The following is a 26471-nucleotide window of genomic DNA, read 5'->3' on the forward strand; positions in this document are numbered from 1 at the left end:
GTCATTTTACCGAATGCTCGTAGGAAAGATTAAGAAGAATAAAAGCTTCACTCTTGAATTGAGTTGAGAAGTTGCATCTCCCACTTCATCCAAGCCTCAAAATATTGATTGGTGATGAGCATTTCTAATTTTTATAAACCCTGCTTGCAATGCACTCATATGAGTTTCGATATGTATGAATTAAAATAATGTGAGGGGCAAAATTCTTCCAACTCAATCGATTTTAAGTTTGAAATTCTGCTTCATTCCAGAACCACCTTCCTAATGTCTCTATTTGATGATTACCTCTTATCATCTTATTATATCGATTCTTCAAAGCAAACTGCTGAATGGAACAGTCACACTTACCGCGGTCCAGTTCTATATAAATTCCTCAAGTCTAGTTGATTGCAAGTTTGCCCAGAACATTGCAAATTTCGTTTGAAGTGAAACAACACGCTGACAAGTTGATTTCTAATTTAAAAAAACCTCTTCAGAAATATATGCAGCGATGAGCAATAGTACATGATGTAACACATCTACTTCATATACAAATCATGAAACTAAACGAACTCATTATCATGTCAAACAGTCAAAGGATGAATTAACAAACCCGGGATGCAACACATTACTTCTACCGGGAGTGAAAAAGCGAGCTACAAGATAAGCACAGTGAAACAACTTGTTTCCTTCAGTTCAGAACAGAACAGAACACAAATATAAGGGAAACAAAATTACTAGTAACCGAGAACCAAATTTGTTTTGGTTCATACTGTTTAGTTGATGAAAAATCATTTAATCTGTTTGAGCATTTTGGAGCAAATACCGAGCATTGTGAAGAAGAGCGTTGGCTTCCTCGTTGGAGGCGTCGAGGGACCGAAGCTGCTTCAATTCTTCCTGCCATTTCTCAGTCTGTTCCTTGTGAACCCTGCACATCAAAACAAACAGAAATTCTGCTAAAATCAAGAGCAAAAAAAAGGTAAAACAAGGATGAGATTTACATTATCATTCGCTCTTCGAAATCGTTGCTCAGATCCTTGAACATCGCCTTCCCCGACTCGAGAAGCTCAGACACCTGCACAAACTTGCGATTATTATCTGTTTCATTATGTTAATTTTAGTGAGAGACTACGGAGATCTGAGATCGTTACGAGGTGAGTGAAGTGTTCAATCTTCTCGAGGATGTTAGAGATCCGAAGCTCCATCTCTTCTGATCCTTCGGCGTTCGCATCGATCTCTGTCTTTGCCTCTGATGTCTCGTCCTCTTCAAGCTATTTAGTGACCACAAAAACAAAGAAAAATGGTTCAGTTCAGACGAGGTCGATTAGTGCTTAATTAGTAATCACAAGTGAGTCTATACGTACGTGAGCGCGTTTCCGAGAACAATTTTCATCATCCATTCTTTGAGAGACCACAACACAAAAGAAATTTCGATAACAATACTCGATCCGTTATCTGAAGCTAAAAGCGGTTCAAACAAAATGAAAAAGAAAAAAAAAATAGAAGAAGATTGGAACAGGTTAGGGTTTGATTGATCGATCGATTCAGCTCTGGACTTGACTGATCGATGGAATCATTGAGTAACGAAACTGAAAGTATGAGGAGAAGAGACCAGTGTACCTCGAAGAAGACCCTGAGATTCCTTTCCTTACGCTCTAAACGAAATGGGTTTGATGAATGTATTTATATATTTCCTTCTCATTTCCGCTAATTAAAACAAATACAATTTTTTCAACTTTTCAATCTGGCGCCAAACTTCCTATTTTTCCTTTTTAAAAAAGGGAAAATAACACATTTATACCCTGTGTTTTAGTGAAATGTCGAGTTTAACCCTCGGTTTTCAAAAATGTCGAGTTCATACCCTCTGTTTAACTAAAATGACAAAATTATACCATCTGTTTAACTAAAATGACGAAATTATACCATGAAATAGACAACAGTGTCACAAATATTTTGTTATTGACTTTTCATTGACATTGACTATAATATTTATAATATAAACACCAATTATCTTTATTCATTCGCGCCATATATGTAATTTATTTAAAAACTAAAAAATAAACAACAGTTTCTTAATCGTGAAGAACACAGAAAGAGGCAAAGGGGTATACATCGATAGTTGATAGTCATCAAAATCGCATATTCGAACAGAGAATCCAAGATTTAGAGTTACAATTCGAACACGGAATGAAGTCATTTCTTAGGCGGTATGAGTTTTATTATTTAATTTCAATTTAAGGCTATTTTTATTTCAAAATTGAGAATTTGGAAATTAGGGTACTGATTTATATTTGATTCGGTTTTTCTTATATAAGAGTTAATATCAATGAAAGAGAGATTTGTGACGCTGTTATTCATTTCAGGGTATAATTTCGTCATTTTAGTTAAACAAAGGGTATGAACTCGACATTTTTGAAAACTGAGGGTTAAACTCGACATTTCACTAAAACACATGGTATAAATGTGTTATTTTCCCTTTAAGAAATTTAGTCCATGTTTTTTTTATAATCAAAAGTCTATGTTTACTATTCTCTCTATAGTCTTATACTCTATGTACCTTGAAAATGTATGAGAAATTAGAAGAAAATAAGAAACATGTTAATATTTATAGAAAGAAATTCATGTTGTTTTCCGCAGTAGTTAATTTTTTATTAATATTAGCAAGGAACCATTCAATAGATTAATAATTAATAGTAAATATAAAGTCGAAATCGTACTTATAATGTATCTAGATTCAAACTTTTTTTCATTTGTTATCTTGATTGTGCGAAGAAATCTAATTGTTTTCCAGGGTGAAAAACAGAAATGGCGTGAATGCTACACAATTGTGTGTTGTGTTAGTTTTTATTTCCTCAATTGTAGCAATTACAACTAACTGCTAATAATGACTAATTTTGAAAATTAAAACAAATATTCGTGGAAATTATAGGTGGGAAAACCGTGTTTGGGCAAAATTGTCTTTTTTTTTTTTTTATTTTGGTAAGTGTTTCGATGGGCAAATTAACTATGTATTCTCAAACGTTAGCTATATACCAAATATCATGTTTCAATATGACTACATAGCTAGAGTGCCCCAAACTTAATTAGCTAATAACATAATAGTTGATTGAAGGGGTAACAAATATTTTAAGTTGTTCAAAAATAACATAAATGGACCAAATAAAATAAAAGCGAATAGAGTTGGCCGAATTATTTAGTAGAGAAGAGATCATGAATTTTGACCAAGATGGATAGATTATTTGAGCTTTAAAAATTTACCTAACCATACATCATGTTGAAGGAGACTATGACCATGACCGGTCCGAGGGCTTAAGCCACTTAAACCATTGCCTAAGGTCCCAATTTTTTTTGTGAAAAAGACTCAAAAGGCCTCAAATTTTAAGGGAAAATGTCTCAGATTTGTAGACAAATAAACTATTATACATAATTTCTTTTTAATATATTTTTAAAAAATTCTTAATTTTTTTATTAAGGCCACATAATAGTTTGGGCAGACCCTGACTATGTCTTGAGAACCTTGCTTTCTCGTTGCTAGTCTGGAAACGACTGTGGTCGAACTTGGAGGATGAGTCAATGAACTTGAGCTTGATGTCCTCTGTGGCAAGCCGAGAGGTCAGCAGCCATTGTCTCCTTGGCCCTAGTCCTACGCTGGCTCCGTCCATGATCACCATCAATATTTTATTGATATTCCGTCTTAATTTATAAAAATTAATATAAGAAAAGTAAATTTGATCAAAGTAAATTTTCAAATTTGAATTCATCCTTTTCCTTCTGCCCTCTAGGTTTCATGTTCCTGTGTTTATCTTCCTTTTGCGTTTTTTCGGCGAACTTCTTTGTGGCCGGGACCGAGATCACCATTTCTCATATAGAGGGTTTTATTTCAGGTCGACGTGGTAGAATGATTATGGCTCTCGCGCAGGTGGACATCAGCCACATCGAGTGGACTCAGGACCAGAGGAGGCTACGTCGTTTTGGCGAGTCCTGGTGATTCGATACTGACCATCGTCTCCGTAGATCCCCATTTTTATGTTTTTTCCTAAAGAGATTTTCTCAAGATATGGTTGTGTGGGTTTGGGTTGGATTCAAGATGATGGAAATGTTACTTTGGAAGGTTTAAGTTTTTAGACTTAAAATTATCAGCCGGTTTTTTTTTGTATTAGTAGTTTATATTTGTTTAAATTTTGGCTTGCTATGTTGTTTAGACTTGAAATTTTGTCCACCATCCATGAGTGGTTTTGTAGCCCAAAAACGATATAGTCATCTTTCAAATTTTAAGTTTAGGTTTTTTTTTTTCCATTCATACGTTTTTCTCTACGGTAAGTGATCCTCAAGTGTTTTAAGTTTTTCTCTACGATCAGTGGTCCTCAAGTGTTTTAGATTTTAATATGTTTGTTTTTGGTCATCGAAAGTTCTCACAATAATTGTTATCTTGAGGTCTTATAATCTATGTTGAAAGATATTTGTACTTTTGGGTAATGTCCTTTTATCTAAGAATACCTCGAGCTATTGTTATGAAATAGTTACTCAATCAATAAATTTTAAACAATAGCAAAACATGGTGGTTAATTTAGCAAAATTTGATGATGAAATTTTTTGTTCAAACGTTAATATCCATCACCGCCTACGTCACTCGTTGTATCATGGTATTGCTTTTAGTTTTAAACTAGTGCTCTTTCTTTAAGGAATCACATTTGTAATGTTGGAGTTTTCTATTCCTATGTATTATCCACTCTTTATCAATATCAATAATAATACAAATGTCGTTATTAAAAATATATGGCGTGATTGTCAAAGAAAATCTGGTTTATATAGATTTTTTTTTACAAAATTAACTCTGATTTATTTTCAATAGGTGAATCTTTCCTGTTTATACAATCCGATTGGGGCAAGAGAAGCTGCAATACTTTTATTTAAATCTAGCTAATAAGTTTAACCAAGACATACATACAGAAGTAGAACTAAATGCAACCAAAATAAAAGGAAGTTTATTTATTTATTTTCTTCCGGACTTACCAGTTAAGTCCAGAACTTCCTGCTTCCATAAGCGGGCGTGCAAAATATGCTCCTAGTGTTAATGCAGTGATAACCATATAAGGCAAACGAATAAATTCTTTGTAATAATCTATGGGCAGCTTTTGGCGGCCGTCGAGAATGGCTGCAAATGGGACAACGCTTGTTCGGCTCTTCACGTCCTCAAAAGCTTTGCCATACCTTAAGCCTAACCTTCTGTCGCCGTTCCACGCACCAAACAAGTGGTGACCAATTAAGCCAACCGAGGCCGCGACAGCCACAGAGTTGCCTATCCACACTGTGTGAGCAATGCACCAAATCACCTGCCCTACCAACTATCAACGAAACAAGACAAAATGATTACACGATACTCCTTTTGAAAATGAATTGGGTTGATTCGTGAGTAAACTTAAGCCTTTTAAGTGAGGTAGTTTGATCATTTATAATAAAGTCTGCTCGTTTCAACTTTCGAGCAGATATGTACACTCCAACTATTGATTTTGTAGGATTCACCCCTTTCTAATAATATTTTTTTAAAAAAATTATGGATGAAATTCAACCCTAAACAGCTTAAAACACATTTACAAGGGTGCAAGTAACTTGTTAAGTTTGGGAAAGAAATAATGAAATTATATTCTCTCCCTAAAAACACTACATAAAAGTTAAATTTGGAATTTTCAGAGTAAGATCTTGTATTAGTTATATATATTTTCAATTTTATGAACAAGTTACTATAATACATAAATGTAATTCAAGTTGAATTTCATAAAAAGATATATTTTTTTTCTTTTTATGAAGATGACCAACACAACACATACAAATCAATACATTAAAAACTATTATGCTCATATATACTAGTAAAGGGAGCGAAATGCCACTCGCATAATAGTTCTTGGACTATTCGCCAAAAAAAAAAAAAAAAAGACCTTCTTTTTTCTTTGAAATTTGACATTGATTCCTACTGTGTGGTATCGAATACGACCCAGGATCATATAGAGCACAACTACATAATTATACCGATCATAAACTCAATAATCATACCAAATCGGGATACAACAAGAGGTAGACTAATTTACCCCTAAAAGAGCTAAGCTAATTAACTCATTCCAGTCTCTCATGACCCCTAATGATCTACAACTATAAAATAAAAGAGCATAACCGCATCCAATAATATCAATAATAAACTAAATCAGGTGATGAATGTGGGAGTTTAGTTCACCTGTGGATGCCTTGTGATCCTGATAATCCCAGTTTCCCATAGATGCATTTTGGGCTTATCGACAGCCGCGACCTCCAAGAGATTGAATGTGGAAGGGTAGAGGAAGAGAAAGGAGACGAAAGACGATATCCACACAAGTTGACGAACCCCGATTACATCCTGAAGCTGCCATAGCTGTTGCCCATCGTACCTGTGGTTCATAAAGTACACCTGAATCGCCACGCAACCAACCAGTCAGGAAGCAAAGAAAGCAAGTGTTTGATAAGTCAAATATTTGAGAGAGACTCACAATGGTAGAAACAGCCAATGGTAAGGACGTGCCGGCAAACAAAACCCGAAAAGCTTGCTCTCCAATCATCTTCTCGGCTGAGTCTCTTACGCTCGCCAGACCGCTATGAACGCTTCCGAATATCAAAACTATGGCCAACATTACAACCTGCGGATTCAGAAGAACTCCACTGCATAAGATAAAGTAGCGAACAAATTTTTCCCAAATTTGATCTTTCAATATTTTATTTCGCAACAAAGATTCGTTTGCAAGGTTGACCAAAACAAAATGAATCTCAGTATTCGTAACGAAAAAGATAAGCTCGCTAATTTGATATATCAATCTAACACAGGTTTCATCGTAGAGAAACGAAGCAAAATAAGATAGGTAATTTGGAATAGTGGTTAAGATACCTCTGGACTATCCGAAATCCCTGAAACGGCATCGATGAAAGTCTTTCCATATCCAGTCGAGTTATCCAGCCAAGCAACATCCAGTATATACAGAACGGTCCCGAGAATCGCAGCGAAGTATATCCACGACGATATCTTCTGCTCGGACAAGTCAAACGCCGCCGAGTCCTCGCCGACGGTCGGCGGAGAGGTCTTGGAGCTTTCGACGGCGCGCAGCTCGAACGAAGGAGTTCGGAGGCGCTGAACGAATCCGCGGGGCTCGGGGCCGAGAGAGACCGGCTTCCAAAGCCTTAGGGTTTGGTCGAAAGCGAGGTTCGTCGCCGAGCGAGGCGTTTGGCGATTGAGGCGGCGAGGGGCAGCGGTGATAGGGGCGGAGAGGAGGGCAACGGAAGCGGAAGCCATGGATTGAATTGAGGTTTCGATTATCGGAATTTTTGCATTTCACGGTGATTATTTTTCCTCGGAAAAACGGTATTGTTTATCGTAAATTGGTCAAATTTTAATGATTCCATTGTCAAGACAAAGCAGGCCAATGAAGTATTGTACTATAGTTCACCTTTTTGAGAATTGAAATATTTATGCTGGGGAGTGGGGAGGCGTGGCGGGGTTTAACAAGTAGGATGATGAAAAAAAAATAAATAAATAAAAACAACTAATAAAGAAGCTGAAATCTCTAGAACAATTCCCTGTCAAAATTCTATGAGAAATTGCTCAATTTGCCACCAATTTTATAATTTTTTCCCACTTTCCACTAAAACACTAATTTTTCCCAAAATGCCACCATCTATGTCAACAATGTTCACATCTATTTTTTGCGCTTCACTATGAGATGTCAACATTGTTGACATAGATGTCAACAATGTTGACATCTCGGTGGCATTTTGAGAAAAATTAGTCTTTTGGTGGAAAGTGGGAAAAAATTATAAAATTGGTGGTAAATTGAGCAATTTCTCAAATTCTATTCAAATTAAATTGTTTTTTTTTCTTATCTAAAACTTTATTTTTTAACACACAAAAATACATATTTCTTATTTATATATTTATAATTTTAATAATTTTTACAATGTTGTATATAGTATATTTTAACTCATATATACTTAATTTGTAACTAGCACAAAATACATATTTTTATTTATTTATCATGCAAGTTTTTATCTCAAATAAATATACACTATCCTATTAAACTTAGAACGAGAACTTATTGAGTATATCAGTTCTACTAATCAATCATTTAGTTATGTTAAATTTTAGGAGTTTTGTAAATATATGCATTATTTAATATTTAGAACTCGAATTTGGTTCTATAAGAACATACTTTATAAAACACGTTCGAGAAGAAAATAAAAATTTGAATGACATTCTAACATTGGAATTATTTAATGTACCGTTAACCTCCAATATATAGACGAAAAATTTCAAGATTGATTTTACGAGTCCCATTACTCATTGCATGAGTCTTGGAATTCAAGCAAAATGGTCATTGCCTTTAGGGTAAGAATAGAAAGCCAAATGGTCATTGCCTCTGGGCGGCAAAAATGCATGTCCCCTTACACGTGGAGGATTTATCATCTTTCAACTTAATGTATATGTACTAAATTATGTAATATGGTCAATTGTGCAACTTGCGCTTTATATCGCGTAATTTTGATCAATAGTGCCACTTCTCAGAAGAAGTAAAAAAATATAGGAAGCCACATTGGCGACATGAATTATAAAAGAGTGAAATTTATGTGATATTTATTATTTTCATGACCTTATACAATGTAACTAGTAATAGCCCCATGGTAACGGGTTTAAGAAAAAAATTGCCTCACATTGTGAGGATAACTTTTGCACCAAATATGTACAACTCATTCATTAACCTTATAGTAAAATTTGGATCCAAAATATTTATTTTGTCTATTAAAAAATTAGAGATGTTATAAGTTGGATCATTAATTCAACCAAGAGAGTAAACGAGTTTAAGAAACAATTTCTATTTATTAGACATGTTCCAGATCATTTTCTTGTCAAAGAAAATAATTACGAAATACAGCTCAAGCTAAAAAAACAACAACAATAGGTTAAGGTCCCTTGCAAAGTCCCGCACGAAATCTCGCAATGGGCTGAGCGGGGTCAACCCTACTCAAAGCATTGAGATTTACCAATTTAGTGTAGGTAACTTCTTTTGTGTGTTTTATTTTGTGTTATTTGTTTTGTTATTTGAGGACAACCAATGGTTTAAGTTTGATGGTATTTGATAGGTGCGTTAATCACGCGGAAAAATCCTATTTTCCCGACTAAATCTGAGATTGTTCTCGAGTACTTGTGATTTTTTTTTGTGTGTTTTATAGGTTTTAGAGCCCAATGAGGTATAAAGGAGATTAGTAGAGCATCACGTGAAGTAACGGAGCAATTTTGAGAAGATTCGAAGACTTTTCGCCAAGTTAGAGCAAAGAAGAAATACAACGTCCTCTTGTGAACAATTCTGAGAGTTTTAAGTAAAGATTTTGGATGATCCAATTCCATAATTGGATAGAGCTCCCTCTTAGCTTTCCAACGCATATTTATTTTCAAGAATCGGACATCGGAGCTAGGAGTTATGGCCGTTACAAAAACGGTGCGCGCGGGAAGAAAAAGTGCGCCGCGCCGTGAGGTTCCGAAAATCGCCGAAATCGATCTCCGAGCATGAGGCGCGGAACACGAAGTCCCGAATATGTCAACCTCGCAGCGCGACCCTCGTACCATGCGCCGCGATGTCCGCCGAGACAAAAAAAGAGGAAACGTGGAGCCGTTGGATCAATTTTAATTATCCAGTCTGCTCCGAAAAATTAAGAGAAACCCAAGGATTTCGACCTAGGCCTATAAATACACCTCTCAATCTCTTGTTTAAGGATCTTAGTTCTTTTTTTTTTTATTGTTTTCACTTCGTGTTTTGGAGAGATAGAGAAAAAGAGGAGAGTCGTTCTTCATCAATTCGCGCCAATTACAGTTTTATTCTTCTCATTTACTCTTGAACTCCCGTATTTTAAGTCACAATTGAATTTTTAATTATGGTTTCTTATTCCTATTCTCTCATTCTCTTTTTGTTTTCTCGCTACGCTATGAACTAATTTCATTAAGGACTACGGCGTAGCGGGTTTAAGATTCGGTTATGGATATGATTTAATATATTGAAGTTCAATTTCCATTCTCTACTGATTTGCTTAATTCAAATCCGTTTTAACGCTTGATCGAGATTAGCTACCTTGTTCATGATTTTATACTTCAACTTGATGCTTGAGAAAGATTAGGTTGTTAGTGTTTTGGTTTGAATTACTATGATGCATTTCTAGGTTAGAGATAGTTAGGTTGCCTTAGAATCGTTTGAATGCTCTTAATATCAATGCGTGTTTTTGTTAGGGATTGAGATCGAGAGAAGACTTTTCTAATTTTGATATAAGTTGTTAGATGCTCGAGAGAGATTTAGCAATATTATTTTGTGAGTACGATTAGCAAAGTTTAGTGAGTTGATTATTGATTGTGCGTGAAATTCGTGCATCCAAACCGTTGAATAAACCCGTGAAGTCTTGGTCCTTAGCCTCTCTTTCTGCTAACAACTATTTGAGTGGTTTGCTATTTATTTGCGTTAGAACTTGTCAATAATTTGTGACATCTTTCCATCTCTCCTTTAAGTTCAATCCGTGCTAGTTGATTTGTTTGTTAATTAAGTTTTTTTCTCGTGGGATCGACACTCGTACTTAATTCAATATATTACTTGAGCGACACGTGCACTTGCGCGCGTAAAAATCGCAACAGTCATCATTTGCAGCTCCTATTGATCATTAGTTTAGGAAAAAGTGTTCTAACTAAATAGTCAATTAAAAATAATATATTTATAAAATAGCTAAAAAATTTCTACAATAATAAAAATAGTCAAAATTTAAAAATAAAACTGTGCAAGTATCAATATCAATAACGCGTCAATTTTTTTTTTTAAACTATGTCATTGAATTATTTTACAGCGAGATATGGCTTGTACATAGGGTCAACAAATTTATTGAAAGTGTCAACAAATTTAAAGGTTATATAGGTATATAGCTACGCAGCTATAGAGGTTTTGGTTTTAGCCAACTTTTTGTTAATTTTCTGTTAATAGCCACAACAATTTATTAACAACATGTTAAAAGACGTGAATGACCTCAAATAACCCCAGTCAAATTTCGGCCCATTATTTTCAGCCTATTAATTTAAATGGAAAACAAATATTCGGTCATAACTACTCGCACAAATTGAGTGATGATTTAAAACTCAATAAATACCCATAAAAAAAGTGTCTCTCTCTCCCCTCTCATTAAGCGTTCAAAGAATAAAAAAAATGGTGAACTGTTTTTTTTTCATGATCCGATTGATTGACTCAGTCGACTCAGATCCATCGCCGTCGAGAGTGAGGCCAACAGACTGTCGCTCCAATCCTCCGGCGTCGCTAAATTTCTCGCCTCGATCGTCCTTTCCGGAGATTCCGAGCGTGAGGAAGCTCTTTTGGTTCTCCATAGCCTCCGCCTCTTGGAGGCGGCGATTAGGTCGATGGCGGTCGGAAATGAATCGAAATTCGTAATTAATGGTGGTCGACGACGATTAGGTCGTGCCTCACACACGAATGTCGAGCGTCACGGATTCCTCTGTTTCAAGTACGTCAACCTCACCCCACCGCCGTCTAAAGTCTGCCCCAAGGTGATTTCCACTTCCTCACTTTTCTTCTGATTCTTTGTATTATAATCTCCTTTCAGTCTTCTTCTTAGGGCAAGATTTTGATTTTCGTATCAACAATTCTTTTTTCTTACGTATGTACCTCCATCATATCCATACAAAAAAATTCCAGCTCCTCTTCTCCAGGTATATTTGTTTGGAGAGTTTTCTTAATGCACTTCTAAAATTATTGGAATGTTTTATATCACGAAGATTTCATTATGATTTTTTTTGCTAGTAATTAAACCTTCATCAGCGAAGCCGCGGCGCTATGATTTGGGTCTTCGCTTCGATCACGCGCTGGCTTTCAGGATCAGAGCTGAACCTCCGGAGAACCGACGACGCCCACGGCGATAAAACTTCCACTTAATGCCCATTGTTTTGCTTGTTAGGGTTTTGGTGGGTTTGCATAAACCCAACGATTTTTTAGATGTCATTTTTTAGAAAAATTAGATGTTGTTTTTTAAAAAATTAGATCTATATATGGGTTAATGGGTATGCACATATGCTACTAGGAAATGGTCCTTTTTATTTTTGGTCAATTTCATCCAGTATTGTAAATACGACGTTGATTTATAGTTAATACCAATTGTTTCATCGTAAATGCATTGTAAATACAAAGCATATTTACAGTATATTCGTGTAAATAAACTGAAAAAAATTCTGGAAATATTTTGGACGTTCTAAAATTATGAATATATGAAAGACAAAAGAATTGTAAAATTCAAAGATTTTTGCGCGGTGATCAAAATAATCACTGAAATGAAAACAAATAATATCAATAAATGAAGAATATATTTATAGATTTTATCCATAATGAATTGTCACGAAAATAGAAACTAATTAGCTAAAGTCAACGCTGAAAATTTCCAAATACACGTTAAAAATCTTTCCAAATCGGTTAGATTAAAAAAAAATGCCTAATTTAACTAGCGGGCGTAATAAATAAGGCCAAATGTGTAAAACTAATTCAATTAATAAGATGCCACGTAAGCAAGATGATTATTTACGGGAAATTAACGAAAGATTGACTAAAACCAAATTGCTAGTGTTTAAGATGACTACGTAGCCAATTATTTAAAAATTTAAACACCATAATTTTGACTATTTTGTTAAAATTTAAAAAGCTTAAACGAGGAATTATAGGGATAAAATGGTAAAGAATATACTGGTTCCATTTCCTTTTTACAGCAACTATCCCCCCCAACTACTCTGCTGAATTTTGTTTCGTTTCTTGCTTGTTTCTTCATTTTTTTTTTCTTTCTAATTTCCCTTTGCTAGATAAAATTAAAAGATAAAAACTTACGGACATGAACGAACAAAACAGAAATCACTCGACGACAACGCATATTCAGCGTCAGTAACAATGGCGTCTGAGTTCTACAGTTTTTAGGGCTTTTGCTATTCTCTTCAGAATCGAATTGTTGACTCCCATAAATTTGGCTAAACCCTAGGGGTTTTGCTTATTTCTCCATGGATCATCGTCTTCGTCCCAGAGAGAAGAAACTCTTCTCTGGATTTACGAAGACAGAGGTATTTATTTTCCTCTTTATTCCCTCAAGTCATTTAATTTTGATACTTGCTTTAGCTATGGCACTGATCTATGGGGTTTTCTTTTTCGCTGTGATTCAACAATTATTATTATTATTATTTTTTTTTTCATTTTGTATAGAAAATTTCCCCAAACAAAATGTCGTATATATTCAGTTTTACATAATATATAAGTGCATTGTCGATTTCCTTGGCTTCGGAAAACAAAAAAAACGTACTTTAAAATTCTTATAGATGGCAATTAGGCAACGTGAAGCTCTAGCACGTGAAAAATTGAAGATAATTAACTACAAGCATTTGATCACAGCTAACAGTGAGCTCTAACATCTAGAAGCTCACATGAAAAGAAGTTGCCGTTTTCGTTTCTTCATAGAGTTGTAAATATTATCAGTTTGATGGCATAAGTGTTAAGATCTAAGGAATGAAGGTAGTTGCTGTAATATTTAGTATTTAGATAAGGGGTGGCTGTAGAATAATCAGTATTTTCTCTCTACTTGCAAACAGATTGAGAAAATGGAGAAATTGCTGAACGACTCGGGAGATAATGTTTTGGACAAGGAGTTTTGTCAGACCATAGCCACACGTTTTAGGTAAAGAAAGCTCATTTCTCCCATGTTGCGGTTCTAAATTTATACAATTATATGTGTGTGTGTTTGTATACATGCTGGTATTTCTTAGAGTGTTTTCCCAGACAATGAGTTATGTTTTTTTGGATGTTACGTGTCTACAGTCGATCCTCCGGACGGGCTGGGAAGCCACTTGTAAAATGGATTGAGGTGGTTGGGTTTTTTCTCTTTCTCTTATTGTACTGTAATAACCACGATTCACACTGCTTTTATTTTTTTCGCGCGTCTTCTTCATTAATGTCCTCTTATTTTATATTGGTCTATAATCCTTTCAAGTTTCGGATAATGTCAGGTTCAGAAATGGTTTGAGAGTCAAAAGCAAGAATCAGCAAATGGGCCCAGATTAGCGCCTAAGATTCCAGCAGCCTCTCCCCCAGTTAAGGAGTTAGAAAAGCCCGAAATGTGTAAAGGTGATCCACATTTTCTTTTATACTCTCCATTGTTGATTCCTGAAGCAGCTTTATATCAAACCAGTGGTATAGTAGGGTTTTTTTTGGGTCAGTATGGCATTGGACTGTCATGTTGATTCTTTAGTTGCATTGTTTTCTTGATGGTAGATAGATATAATGTGTCTAAGAAACTCTTCTTTGAGGTTCTCAATGCTGAAAGTTGGATCAACACGAAAACCATATGTACTGTCTTCTGAAAAGTAAGAAGCTTTCCATGGTCAAAAGGCCCGGTTCTCATCAATTAGAGAGAGATTGAGAGTGAGAGTGAGTGATGCGAAAGACATGGGAGCTAAGATCTAAGTAACTAACAAGGATGCCGAGATTGCAACATAGCTCCCCATTACCTTAGGGAATTGTTTTTCATAAAATCTAGCACAAGGGAGATCACAGACTAGATAGTGTCAACCCTAGGAATTTGTTACAATGATCTTGCCAATCATAAAGGAAGGTTCGTGAAGGTTGAGATTCATATTTCGATGATAGTACATGCAGTTGCTCTGTATTGGTGTCGCCTGAAAGTTAGGAATTAGAATTTAAAGGTCTGCACTTTTACTATCCCGGATGAAGATTTAACTATTTATGCAATCAGGGTATAGTTAATGTAATTAGGTTTAGGGTTTTGGACACGGCCCATTAGGTTGTAATCCTTGGTTAATGAGGAAAGGAGCCAATAATCAATCACAATAAAATTTAGCCTCTCCAAAAAGATGGGAGATTAAGCTCTGTGAAAGATTGGTGGAACTTCCGTTCGAGATCGAATCCTGGGCCATAGCAGATCTCGATAACCTTCCTCTAGTTCGAAAACCTAGTAAATGAGACCCCTCCTCGAGGTTGTCTCTCGATGTTCCCTATACTCTTTGTCACGACGCTTCATCAGCACTGCACTAAGATCGAGGTTTCTTCTTGCTCCTCAGTTGCAAAGACGGCGCTTTGAAAGGCTTTTGGTATTCCCAAACCTCGACCTTGCTTACAATAACATAGGTCGAGATTTTAAGTAGTATATTAAAGGATGCTTTGCCAACTAGTGAATGGTAAAAATTCAGTTTGGTCTGGCCGCTGTTTAGGTCTTTCTTGTTTTTCTGAGTTTTTGTTCTTCCTCTTTCTGGGAATTATCTAGTTATTAATAAAATTTCCTTTTTCTTTAAAAAAAAACTAGTGAATGGTAAAAAAGAAAAGAAATAAGCTTATATTAAGCCCGTGTTTAGAAAGTGTGTCCCGATATTTAGCTACTCTTACAACACTATGATTATCCACTGGTACAAAGATATGCATGTACTTATTTTAATAATGCATTATATGGAAATTTGATTTTGTATATCTTTTTCTTCAAGAATTAAAAGCAGAAGAGAAGAAGGTGGACTTGACAAAGTTCGAGTTTGAGGCAAGGTCTTCAAAAGATGGGGCGTGGTAAGATCTTTTTTTAATATTGGTTTTCAACAGTTAAATTTGGGTGATCGTTCTTTCAAAAGTCTAAAAGAGATTTAACCCAATCTGGTAGGTAACCTTAAAAGGCTTGAGATCTAGGATTACGGAATTCACCGAGAATTTCAGGGTCCCAAAAAAATGGTAGGGTTTGGCTGGGGGTTGAAAAGAAACAAGAGGAGTTCATTCTCGCAAGGGACACTACAAATTTATTTACTGTCTCGGTAATTAAGTCAAATAAAATTTCTCTCAGAGCGATTCATTTGAGCAGAGAACCCAACCCCGTCTTAGTCTTACCTTAGAAAAACAAAGATTATTTTTTCCATAAAAAACTCATGTATGCAACGAAGATTGCAATAAAAAAAATGATGTGATTGATTTCAGTACTGAATGTTCTTGGCGTTGCAGGTACGACGTTGATTATTTCCTTGCTCACAGATTTCTCAGTACGGGTGAACCCGTAAGTAATTTCTATTAATCCACAGCTCTGCATAATGTCACGTATAATTCCTGGAGGAACACCACATAGCAAACTATAAAATTTAGCTACCCTGTAACATGTTTTTACATCCATTGTAATAATTGTGTATGAATACGATATTTTGTAAAGGAAGCTCGTGTCCGATATGCTGGATTTGGAGCAGAAGAGGATGAGTGGGTCAACATAAAAAGAGCTGTACGAGAGCGTTCTATTCCTCTCGAGAACTCCGAGTGTAACAAAGTCAACGTCGGAGATCTCGTCCTCTGCTTCCAGGTTCTTGTAAAATCAAATTTGTCACGGTTCTGTTTCAAAAGGGGATTTAAGCTCTCAGATTTCTCTTACATCGTCTCATACAAGTACGGAAATTTCAGGAGAGGAAAAACGGGGCATGCTATTTCGATGCTCACGTATTAGAAATCCAAAGGAGATTGCACGATATAAGAGGATGCAGATGTGTTTTCTTGGTTCGGTACGATCATGACGACACTGAGGCAAGTGTGTTTTTATTTCTTTCCCTTCTCTGAAATTGCTTTTCTTGTTCATGACAGTTTAAAAATAGCCGGTAAGTGTTTTGCTTGTATGTTTGCAGGAAAGTGTTCTTTTGAAGAGACTCTGCCGTAGACCGTCGTCTTAGCTGAATAGGAAATGCTCGGCTTGCATTTTGTTCGATTAAGTTTGAGCTGACTGTGAGGAAATAGGAATCAACAAACGCTCCTCGACGGTTTACCTATTCGCGTCAACTTGAAGCTTCACTTGCAGATCTTACTTACAAGTGTTGTATATTACGGTGTTAATATAGCGCATGCCTAGCGTCTCAATGGTTAATCTCGAGTACATTCTCCAAGGATAGTAGGGTCCTGCTAGTATGTGATTGTACACTTTATGAAAAAAAAAAACAAAATTGGACAAATAGTCACTGACGAGGACCAATACATTGAGCACATTGAACTAGCTAACTTAGTTTTCAAGTAAAATATCAATCACATTGAGCACCAATACACATAATTTATCTCTCTTTCCGACATTCAACTTTGTGAATTGCTATATCATTTGTGATCTGGAAATTTACAGAGAGAAAATATATACATATATCTAGATGAAATGACGGTATAAATATTTAATATTTTTATGAACATGCACTTAAATATATATATATATATATATATATATATATATATATATTTTGCGGATAAAATACTTCATTTTAGATTTAAATTTGTTGCACCGTTAAGCAAAGTTATTTAAATTATTAATTAAGCATTTTTCTAAAATATATATTACTAATGCTTGATTAGTTTAAGAAATAGATATTAAATCGTTTTAATAATATCATCAAAGCTTAATATGATATAAAAGTCGTTTTTAATTACATTTTTTTTTATTATAAAAGTGATATTATTAATGTTTAATCTGAGGGTGGCACTTGTGTTTCCGTCAAACTTAATCGACTTTATTTAACGGTGCGACAAAACTCAACATTAAATATTTTTTATAAAAAAAGAGTAGTTATTTAAGTATATTTTTGAAATCATTAGCTATTTATGCCACATATATATATATATATATATATATATATATATATATATATATATATATATATATATATATATATATATATATATACACGATTACAAACATAGCAGTATTGTAAGTTGTCAAGAACACAGCTGATGTAAAATGTTAGGAACACAACAGATAAAACCCCAATCCGGTTCATCTACGTGGCCGGTTCACCATTTTGTTGTCATTTTACATTTTTGTTACTGACCCATTTAGAATATTTGTGGTATGTCATTTTCGTTAATGTAATAATGGGAACAAGTGAAAAAATGAGGTCTTTTGTTTACTCATATTTTGTAGTAAATGAGAGAGCAGTGGTCTTCTTGATAGGCCAGGTGACTCTTTGTTATTCAATACAATTACGAATTATGTTATCTTTTACCAAGTACACAAAATCCACGAAATTAGAGCAACTCCAATGCTAAAAGATGATCACTCATACGACACATCATCACAAATACTATATATTATTAAAAATTATTTTTATATTACTAATGGACTTTTTTTAGATAAAATATTCTAATGTGAGCATTCATAAAAGTTGTCAACTGTAATATTATTTTAAGACATATTATTATTTTTTATTTATTTATTTTATATCCACTTTATATTATTTTTATATAAAAATATTGGTGAACATTAGTGCCATATATGAGCACCATTGACATAATGATGATGACATTCTAAGTTTCTCACAATGCAATAACAATTTGAGTTACTTTCCACCTAAACTCCAACTAAGCATGGGCAACCCTCATTGGAATTACTCTTAGTATTAGATCGTCGATGTTGTGACGATGTCAACCAATACGATAGCAGCTCGTGTGATAGTAGTGGGTGAACAACTAGGGGGCATCAAATTTGAGTTGCAATGTTTGGACCTACTCAAGTAGAGGATGACGACGATTGGGGATAAGCTACACTTTCATGGCAAGGTAGTTGAGAGACTCGAGGTCTCTTCAACCTCCCCAACACATCTCTCAAACGAGATGAGTTCTGCAACTCTTAGGAAACCTTGCGGTAGAACCACAAGATCAGAGCCAGATGTGTTCTCAGTAGCATATTGAAACGTGTGGTGCGTGGATCCGATCGAACGAAGGCTGGATATGGCAATTTTTTCGAATTGATGACCTCAAATAGATGTAACTGATGTATTTTACTTATTGTACAACATCCTTATCAAATTCATCGTTATGCATAATTCAGGAATCCATAGAGTTGAAACTTGAAACACTTTTTCTTACTATCAAGTGTGTGTTTATGATTGTTAGCCTTTGTCTTGAAAAATTCATAACATGTAACAATTTAAGTATATATCTGCATAACATCTATTCTTAAGTTGTTTAAAACACTATTCACAATGTTAGGATCAAGAGAAAAATTGCTTCGTTAGGAGAACTCATGATGTTTGACTTTGAAATATAGAGAAAAGAGACTTTATAAGTCTTCTTAGATATCCAAAAAAGATATTGAATAAAATTAGTGTAGTTTTCAATACTTAGAGTTAAAACAATTTACTACTATGTATGAATACACGCATAGTAACATCAATCCCGAGATGCGATATAATTTTTATGGCTATTTAAATTCATTTAATATTTTACTAATCAATGTTCCTTTTAGTGACTATTGGATAGACAGTTGGCGAAATGAGTTATTCATGTTGGAGTTATGAGTGCTTATAGATATATAATTCATGAAAAAGATTGTCGAAATGCAATGTATCACCTAATGCTTTGTTCTTTAGTAGTGTGAATAAATTAAGTATACCTAGTATTCATTGAGTTCTCTAATTGAATCAAGCATTTCAAGCATTTTGATGTGTTAGCTACATTTTACTGAGAATGCTCGTGCTTATTCACAAACAACAAAGGAGTTGAATGAATTAATAACTATCATGTAAAAGGGTAATATTGTAGTTTGTAATTCTCACGAATGGTAAATATTAAAAGATATTCAATGGATCCAAAATGTATTAAGAAGTACGTATTGCATAGAGTATAAAACATAAAAACATATGAATCGAGAAATTTTCAATATATCAATACTTATGTTGAATCAATGGATATCGATAATGAAAATTAAGAAACTTTTATACTGTTTTGAACCCAATGTTTAAATCTTTAATCTTTGTTCGTATGTGTCAATACTCCATAAAGTCCCTTAATCTAATTAAAGAATTATGATATGTTGAATAAGCGAAATTCGAATCAAGTTTAAATGTTGAATTATGATCGTCCAAAAACTAATTTTTTAATACATTTTTTTAAAATGCTCTAAATATGATTTTTGAACTTTATTCAATATATGTCAATAAAATGAATTTAGTATAATAGGTTATAATCTACATTATGGTGGTGTATATTAATTTAGGTTAATACAGGTTTAATACTTTAATTTAGGTTCAAAATATGTTTTGATATCAATGTTACTAATAAAATAAGTGGCATTCTCAAATTTAACCAAAACTTAAAATTTGACAAATTTATTACTTATTAAGGTGTACCAAGATTGTTATATACTTCGCAGCTTTTCATGACACTAGTATGATGAATACATAATTTTGAAATAAAGGTGTCACAAAATAAAAAAATTTGTGATATCGGTGTCACTAAATTTTGTATTTCGTGACAATGATATCACGATGTAAGAAAATTAACCAAAGTGCTTGAAAATTCGTAAATTCCTAGATCGGTCAATATACGACCTTACCACCATCGCCTACTCTGCGGCTCCTCCATTGAAGAGTCTTCCTCTCCCCCCACACTCTTCTTCTGTCTCTTCAGTGCCACCACATTTTCTTTCACCCCTCAATTTGCTCGGCCTTTTTCTTCTCGAGATTCTCCCGCATTTTCGGTCGCGACCATCATCTTCTCCTTGACGCTGTCGAAGAGCTCGAAGGTCGGTCTTCTTCGAAAGAGCTTCCTCGTAATTTCCACATTGACCTGATTGTAGGCGGCATAGAGTTGGGCGGCCACCACTCCCGGCCTTGGGCTAAGGCGGGCTAGGCCCAGGCTTAGGGCCCCATATGTGGATGGGCCCCAAAAAATTTACACTTTTTACCTATTTTTAAGAAAATTTACATTTTTACCCTAAAAATTTACACTTTTGGCCCATTTTTTAAAAAAATTACATTTTTACTCTGAAAATTTAAATTTTTATAAGTATTATAGGGCCCCAAAATATTGAATCGCCTAGAGCCCACGGTGACTTTGGGCCGGCCTTGGCGGCCACGACGTTGTTCCCAGCGGACTCGTCCAGCGGGATCATCCGCGACGGCCTCTCCTTCAAGCGCCCGACGAGTTCGAATTTGTGTTTGACACCTCCAAAATGATACTGACCTAATTGCCTCTTTTGGTAAAATGATTTAGTAGCACATAACACGTGTAAAAAAAAATTAACACCATTAAAAAATTAATAGAAGGAGGATTGCTGCAAGCATTTAAATGATCAAGGAGAACGATTTAAAAAAAAAACTACTGAACGAGTAAATTGTTAGACGTGCAACATTTTAAGGGGTAAATATGTAATTTATCGTAAAGGATGTGAAAATGTTGTATCAGAAATCAGAATGAGAACATATATGAGAGAATTAATTTGGTAAATATTATTAGTATAATTCATAAGCCCTGTTTCGTTCCTCCCTCTCCATTTCCCTCTCCCCTACGCCGCTTCGCTTCACTGTCCTTGTCCCTATCAAGTCACCGTAGCCCAGTCCTCTCTCTCTCTCTCTGCTTTCCATCGACTGCCGTGAGCCGGAGATCGGAGTCCGTCTGGGCCTTTTTTGAGTCGAGCCTCAGAGCTAACTCGCTCAGAAACAGGTATCTAATCCGTTTGTTGTTTTTGGTTTGAATTTTGTAGTGCTGAGGATCACATGTGAGTGTTTGGCTATCCGTTAGGATTTATGGTTTTTGAACGCTGTTGAAATGGCAGCATGGGTGTCAGCTCTTTTGTGCTCACATCGTTCTGGCTTAGGGTTTTTTATTTACTTATTTATATTTTTATCTGACTTCTGATAGGAGGTTTCGATTCTGTGATGATTTGGGTAGTTCGTTTTTTTGTTGTATTTGTAGAGTAGATAGAATGAGATTTGCCTACGTGTGATTTTTGTGTGTGCAGTTTGGTGTGAAATTCATGAAACACGTAGAATTTTGTGGAATGTAACTGTGATTGGGCATAAAGAACTACTACGAGGAGCTGACAATTTTTCAATTGGTAGTGAGTTATTTCACCTAGTGGTTAAATGTGTTCTGGAGTAGTGTTTTTTTTTTTTTTTTTTTTTTTTTTTAATTGGATTGATGTAAACCATGTGCATATATATAATTTCAGAATAATTTTTTTTTATACTAAGGTTAAAGAATGGTGGAGTACTTTGAACTTTCGAGATACATTTTGGAGACTTTCTGTTTTATTTTCAATTTTAGCTCAGTTTTTAAATTATGATACCCTTAATGTATGTGGCTTGATATTTTTGGTTGTATGGTATTGATTTGCAGTTTGAATCATTACATGGAAGGTGGAGAGAGCATATTGGATGCGTTAAACGAAGAGGACATATTTGAGAATGGCGATGATGATGTCGAAATGCTTGATGTGGAAGAAGGGGAACTATTGGGCGACGTTTCTCGGCATGACGTGGATCGAACCAATGATGTCAACGAGAACCCAACCAGTCAAAAATCACAAAGCAAAAATCAAAAGCGGAGAGCAAACAAGAAGAGGAACAAGCGAAAGAAGAATGTTCAACATGGCGATCCTAATATCACAGATATAAACAGGTAATGTGCATATCTTTATTGAAGCACTATGAACCCATCTAGAGTTTTGTTTTTGGAGCTCATTTTGTTGATGTTTCTTTCTAAATGCATAGTGAGGTTTTTTTCCTTTTAAATTAGCTTGTAAATTCCGAAAGAAGCTTGCTGCTAAGATGGTGCAACAATCTCTTGCTTGTCTGTGATTGAAGCTGTTGAAGTCTTGTGCTTTTCAGGTTTGTGTTGGATACGTGTAGGCGTTTGAGGGAGAAGAAATCATACATGGTTTACACTGCTGTTGGATGTCTGGGGGTTTCAGCTTTATGCGATCTTGTAAAAGAGGTATTGAATTCTTTTCACTTCTCTGGAATCATACTAGAAATTAGATAAATATACTATTGAATGACATCGAGAATGAAGAACTGGTTCACAGGCCATTGATGTTGGTCATTTTTCCCCCTTCTTTGAATATTATTATTATTTTTTTACAATGTTTGCAAGTAATGAATATCTCATGTTTCTTCTTTGCGGCCGTCGTGAAATATGTTACACAGTCATTTTTTAGCTCCCTTTGCTCGAGATGATTCCCGTCTGTACAGCATTTCGAGTCTTTATGTGTTTATATTCTTGAGCAGTTACTTTAATCAAGATGGAAATCCTAAACAGTACCAGAACTCGATTTGTGTGAATTTGAGTTGTCGTTCTAGGTTCTGTTGAATCCCCCCTTTCTGCTGTTTTTGTACACATTTTGTTCTTGGATGTAGGGTTGGTTTTGCTTTCCGAACCTTTTCTTTACTAAATATAATTCACCACCCTCCTTTATCATACCCCTCCAAATTCAGATTTTGAAACCAGCCTTCTAATGAACGGTGAGAAAAATGGCCATATTTGATTGTGGGGTCAGCCCGAGGACAGGAAATGCTTTCCCTGGTCCAGCTAGCCATCTAGTGGTTTTTTACTTTCTAATAAAATGGTATTTCCCAACACTTGCAGATATCTCTTGTAGAAGTAAATGCTATTTTGATCCTTCAAGTCCTCTGCATTGAGCTCTGATGTTCCCTGGATGAATCTTCGTGATATGATATTTCTGTAGGTGGTTTTTTTTTTTGTTTATTTTCTTTTTAATCAATTGCTTATAAGCATCCACGCATCCAATTTTTTCAAGATTTTAAAAAACACGATGAAGGAGCCTTTTAAGACATTTTATATTTAAGAAGTCTTTTGATCAAAGACAATTTATATTTATGAAGCCTTTTGATTTGCGCTATAGCCACATTTGCAGCGCTTCAATGATTGCATTTTCTACTGGGTGATTACAGTTCGTTTAGAAGAGTTGCGTTTCCTTTCTTTTTCTTTTTGTATTATTTTTGAACAATAGACACGCTTTAGATTGAGACAACTTTTTTTTTGGTGAGTGAAGGAGTCATTTGAGCAAAACCTCTTTTGTCTTTGTGATGGCTAACAAACACTTTTTTTCCGTAGTGATAATGTCATATGATATGGTGGGAGACATATTTTTGTATGTTATGGATAAAAATTTATCTGAGAACTCATCTTTATAGTATATCATTATACACCATTTCCTATTTACTTTCACAACTGACGAATCTTAATCTTCCTTTTTTCTTAAACCATGTCTAGTTGCTCTCTCTCTCTCTCTCTCTCTCTCTCTCTCTCTCTCTCTCTCAAAGAATGAATCTATTCGTATGGGGGTCTTAACAAGTTTAAAGTTGAATCAGGTGGATGCAGTACAGGCTTGTGGAGGTCAGATGACTTCGGATGGAAGGCGATCTCGCACAGGTGGCGGCATTCTATGGAGCATCATCAAATCACGCGAACCGAAAGCTTTCAAGGAGATCATGAACAAAGCCAGGGAATTCGAGGTGCAAGAATGACTTTGCTTCATCTGATCCCATCAAGAACATTTTATACATTATGCGTTTTTTTAACCTTTTCTTTTCTTTAATTTAATCCTCGTGCAGAAACAATTCAAGCGACCAAATATGAAGCCAGCGGTTCATCAAGGGAAGGAAAAGGACGGCTCATCTCAGGGCATGAGTAATGTCTCGTTGAATAAAGCAATGACTACAAATGATTCAGGTGATGAACAGGTTATGAAATCTGAACCACAGAACGAGGAACGGAAGTCAAATGAGGTTGAGAAACGAGTGCCCGTGCATGAGAGGTTGAGGGTGCCTGTTTCTTACGATGATGACCTGCTCGGAGGTGATCTAAAAGATGATTCACTGGCTTTGACTGTGTAAGTGAATCGTCTTGTTTTTGTTTCTGGTTTTGAAGGGAAAATGAAAGAAAGATAGAAAAGAAAACTCTTAGCAGCATGTTTTTCCCGAGATGGGTGTTGGGAGTGCAAAGGGGATTTGTATTGTTTTATGAGATGCAACAATCGTGGCGTGTACTTAAATGATGAAATTTTGATAAATGAAAATTACTTTAATATTCTAATTGTTCATCGTTTTGGCTCATTTTGAACAATATTGTTAGCCTTGCCAGAAATTAGGAGTTTTCCCAAGTATACTCAGTTATGTAGACTTTTTGTTAGCATGTATCAATGGTAAACATAAAAAAGGTATCAAATCCCTTTTTAAGCACGTGTGCAATATACGCAAATAAATTTATCGAATTCCTCGTTCTAATTTGGCGTCGACAAGCAAAAATATGGCACAGGAAACCCATCCCAACCTTCTCCATATCCTCTCAGCTTCCCAACGGTCTTCAAGATGTGTACCTCTCAGTGGCTATTCACTCTCACGCTTAGCTCTGATATTTGTTTTTCATTTGGGAAATAAACACGTCTATCAGTAAAATTTGGAGAATTTCGCTTTTCTATATTTAAAAAATTCCACATCTCCGAGTAGTTACTTGAAATTGGGTGGTGCAACTATAGATTTATCCTTTCTTTAATATTCTCACTATTTCCTTTTCATCTTATTTATTTCTTTTCATTTCAAACGGCCGTCCTAACACCCTTTTCTTACTCTCCTATTCTCCTTTTTTTTTTTTTTTTTTTTTTTTTTTTTTTTTTTTTTTTTTTTTCATTCTTGAACCCTAGAACTTCAAATGAAGAAAAAGTGTCCGACAAAAAGAACCCTAAAATGGCTTCATCTGAAGAAACCCAATAAAGCCTCGTAGAAGATGCTGTCGCCCACGGGCAGAGTCCTAGAGTGGGTTCTTAAGAAACCCCTTGTCACTGATGAGGAGTGACTCTGGCGGTGACGAAGAGTCAAGACAATTTTGTTCAAGCATTTTCGTTGAATTGTTTATAGATATGCTAGTCAAAACTCGTTCTTCTAAGATCATTAGCCAATTGATTTATTTCGGTCTATAAAGTTGTCTTGTTGGATATAAAAACTCGCGTTTCACGACCTTCAAACTAATTAGCATGTAGCCTTGCGGATGCTCTCCGTGTCCAAACTGTGTCGCACACGTATTTTTAGAATCATACCTACCAACGAGGTACTAATATGTTATTTTACGCCACGCTAATGTAGTATTTTTTTTTTGGCAATATTGTTAAAAACAATAGTATTTTTTTTACAAGGTTGTAAAAAAAAAAAATATTTTGTGACTATCCTCATCAATGTTTTTTTACAGTATTTTGTGACAACATGATGAAAAGTACTGTATTTTTTGCAAACAAAATAGGGAAAATAACACATATATACCATGTGTTTTACTGGAATGTCAAATTTAACCTTTGATTTTCAAAAATGTCGAGTTTATATCATCTGTTTAACTAAAATGACGAAATTATACCCTGATATGGATAACAGTGTCATAAATCTCCCTTTTATTGATATTAGCTCTTATATAAGAAAAACCGAATCAAATCCAAACCAATACCCTAATTTCCAGATTCTCAATTTTGAAATAAAAATATCATTAAATTGAAATTAAATAATAAAATTCATATATCCCAAGAGATGACTTAATTCCGTGTTCGAATTTCAACTCTGAATCATGGATTCTTAATTCGAATCTGTGATTTTGATGACTATCAACTATCGATTTGTACCC

At 35.0% G+C, this 26471-nt stretch overlaps 4 protein-coding genes across 8 annotated transcripts; 2 read left to right on the plus strand and 2 right to left on the minus strand.

The window, feature by feature from the left end:
• Window positions 1-537: 537 nt before the first annotated feature.
• LOC149390757 (knotted 1-binding protein) lies at window positions 538-1759 on the minus strand. Its single transcript, XM_089620751.1, has 5 exons — window positions 1600-1759; window positions 1344-1440; window positions 1131-1250; window positions 981-1054; window positions 538-907 (listed from the first exon to the last, which is right to left on the minus strand). Exons 2-5 carry the CDS (start codon window positions 1377-1379, stop codon window positions 775-777), a joined length of 363 nt encoding a protein of 120 aa, XP_089476877.1. The 5' UTR covers window positions 1380-1440; window positions 1600-1759; the 3' UTR covers window positions 538-774.
• A 3216-nt stretch (window positions 1760-4975) lies between these two features.
• LOC149390758 (15-cis-zeta-carotene isomerase, chloroplastic-like) lies at window positions 4976-7457 on the minus strand. The gene is made up of 4 exons (XM_089620151.1): window positions 6890-7457; window positions 6498-6644; window positions 6209-6418; window positions 4976-5324 (listed from the first exon to the last, which is right to left on the minus strand). The coding sequence occupies exons 1-4, from the start codon at window positions 7289-7291 to the stop codon at window positions 4989-4991; spliced, it is 1095 nt and encodes a 364-aa protein (XP_089476277.1). The 5' UTR covers window positions 7292-7457; the 3' UTR covers window positions 4976-4988.
• Window positions 7458-12808: 5351 nt separating this feature from the next.
• SHH1 (SAWADEE HOMEODOMAIN protein) lies at window positions 12809-17025 on the plus strand. 2 transcript variants are annotated; one of them, XM_089620153.1, is made up of 9 exons: window positions 12809-13129; window positions 13652-13737; window positions 13878-13923; window positions 14066-14183; window positions 15554-15629; window positions 16053-16104; window positions 16255-16398; window positions 16497-16620; window positions 16715-17025. In XM_089620153.1, the coding sequence occupies exons 1-9, from the start codon at window positions 13070-13072 to the stop codon at window positions 16744-16746; spliced, it is 738 nt and encodes a 245-aa protein (XP_089476279.1). In that variant the 5' UTR covers window positions 12809-13069; the 3' UTR covers window positions 16747-17025. The 2 variants fall into 2 exon arrangements, with proteins under 2 accessions (XP_089476279.1, XP_089476278.1); XM_089620152.1 differs by having other exon boundaries at window positions 12811-13129; window positions 16497-16616.
• A 4265-nt stretch (window positions 17026-21290) lies between these two features.
• On the plus strand, window positions 21291-24943 carry LOC149390760 (phosphorylated adapter RNA export-like protein). 4 transcript variants are annotated; one of them, XM_089621473.1, is made up of 6 exons: window positions 21298-21506; window positions 21805-21903; window positions 22182-22463; window positions 22673-22778; window positions 24167-24319; window positions 24419-24943. In XM_089621473.1, the coding sequence occupies exons 3-6, from the start codon at window positions 22195-22197 to the stop codon at window positions 24698-24700; spliced, it is 810 nt and encodes a 269-aa protein (XP_089477599.1). In that variant the 5' UTR covers window positions 21298-21506; window positions 21805-21903; window positions 22182-22194; the 3' UTR covers window positions 24701-24943. The 4 variants fall into 4 exon arrangements, with proteins under 4 accessions (XP_089477597.1, XP_089477600.1, XP_089477599.1 ...); XM_089621472.1 differs by having other exon boundaries at window positions 21805-21900; XM_089621471.1 differs by lacking the exon at window positions 21805-21903 and having other exon boundaries at window positions 21291-21506; window positions 24419-24929.
• Window positions 24944-26471: the final 1528 nt, after the last annotated feature.

The sequence above is a fragment of the Urtica dioica genome, chromosome 7 (assembly GCF_054948205.1).
Source record: "Urtica dioica subsp. dioica isolate 48M chromosome 7, U.dioica_male_clone48M_v1_H2, whole genome shotgun sequence".
Lineage (NCBI taxonomy): Eukaryota > Viridiplantae > Streptophyta > Magnoliopsida > Rosales > Urticaceae > Urtica > Urtica dioica.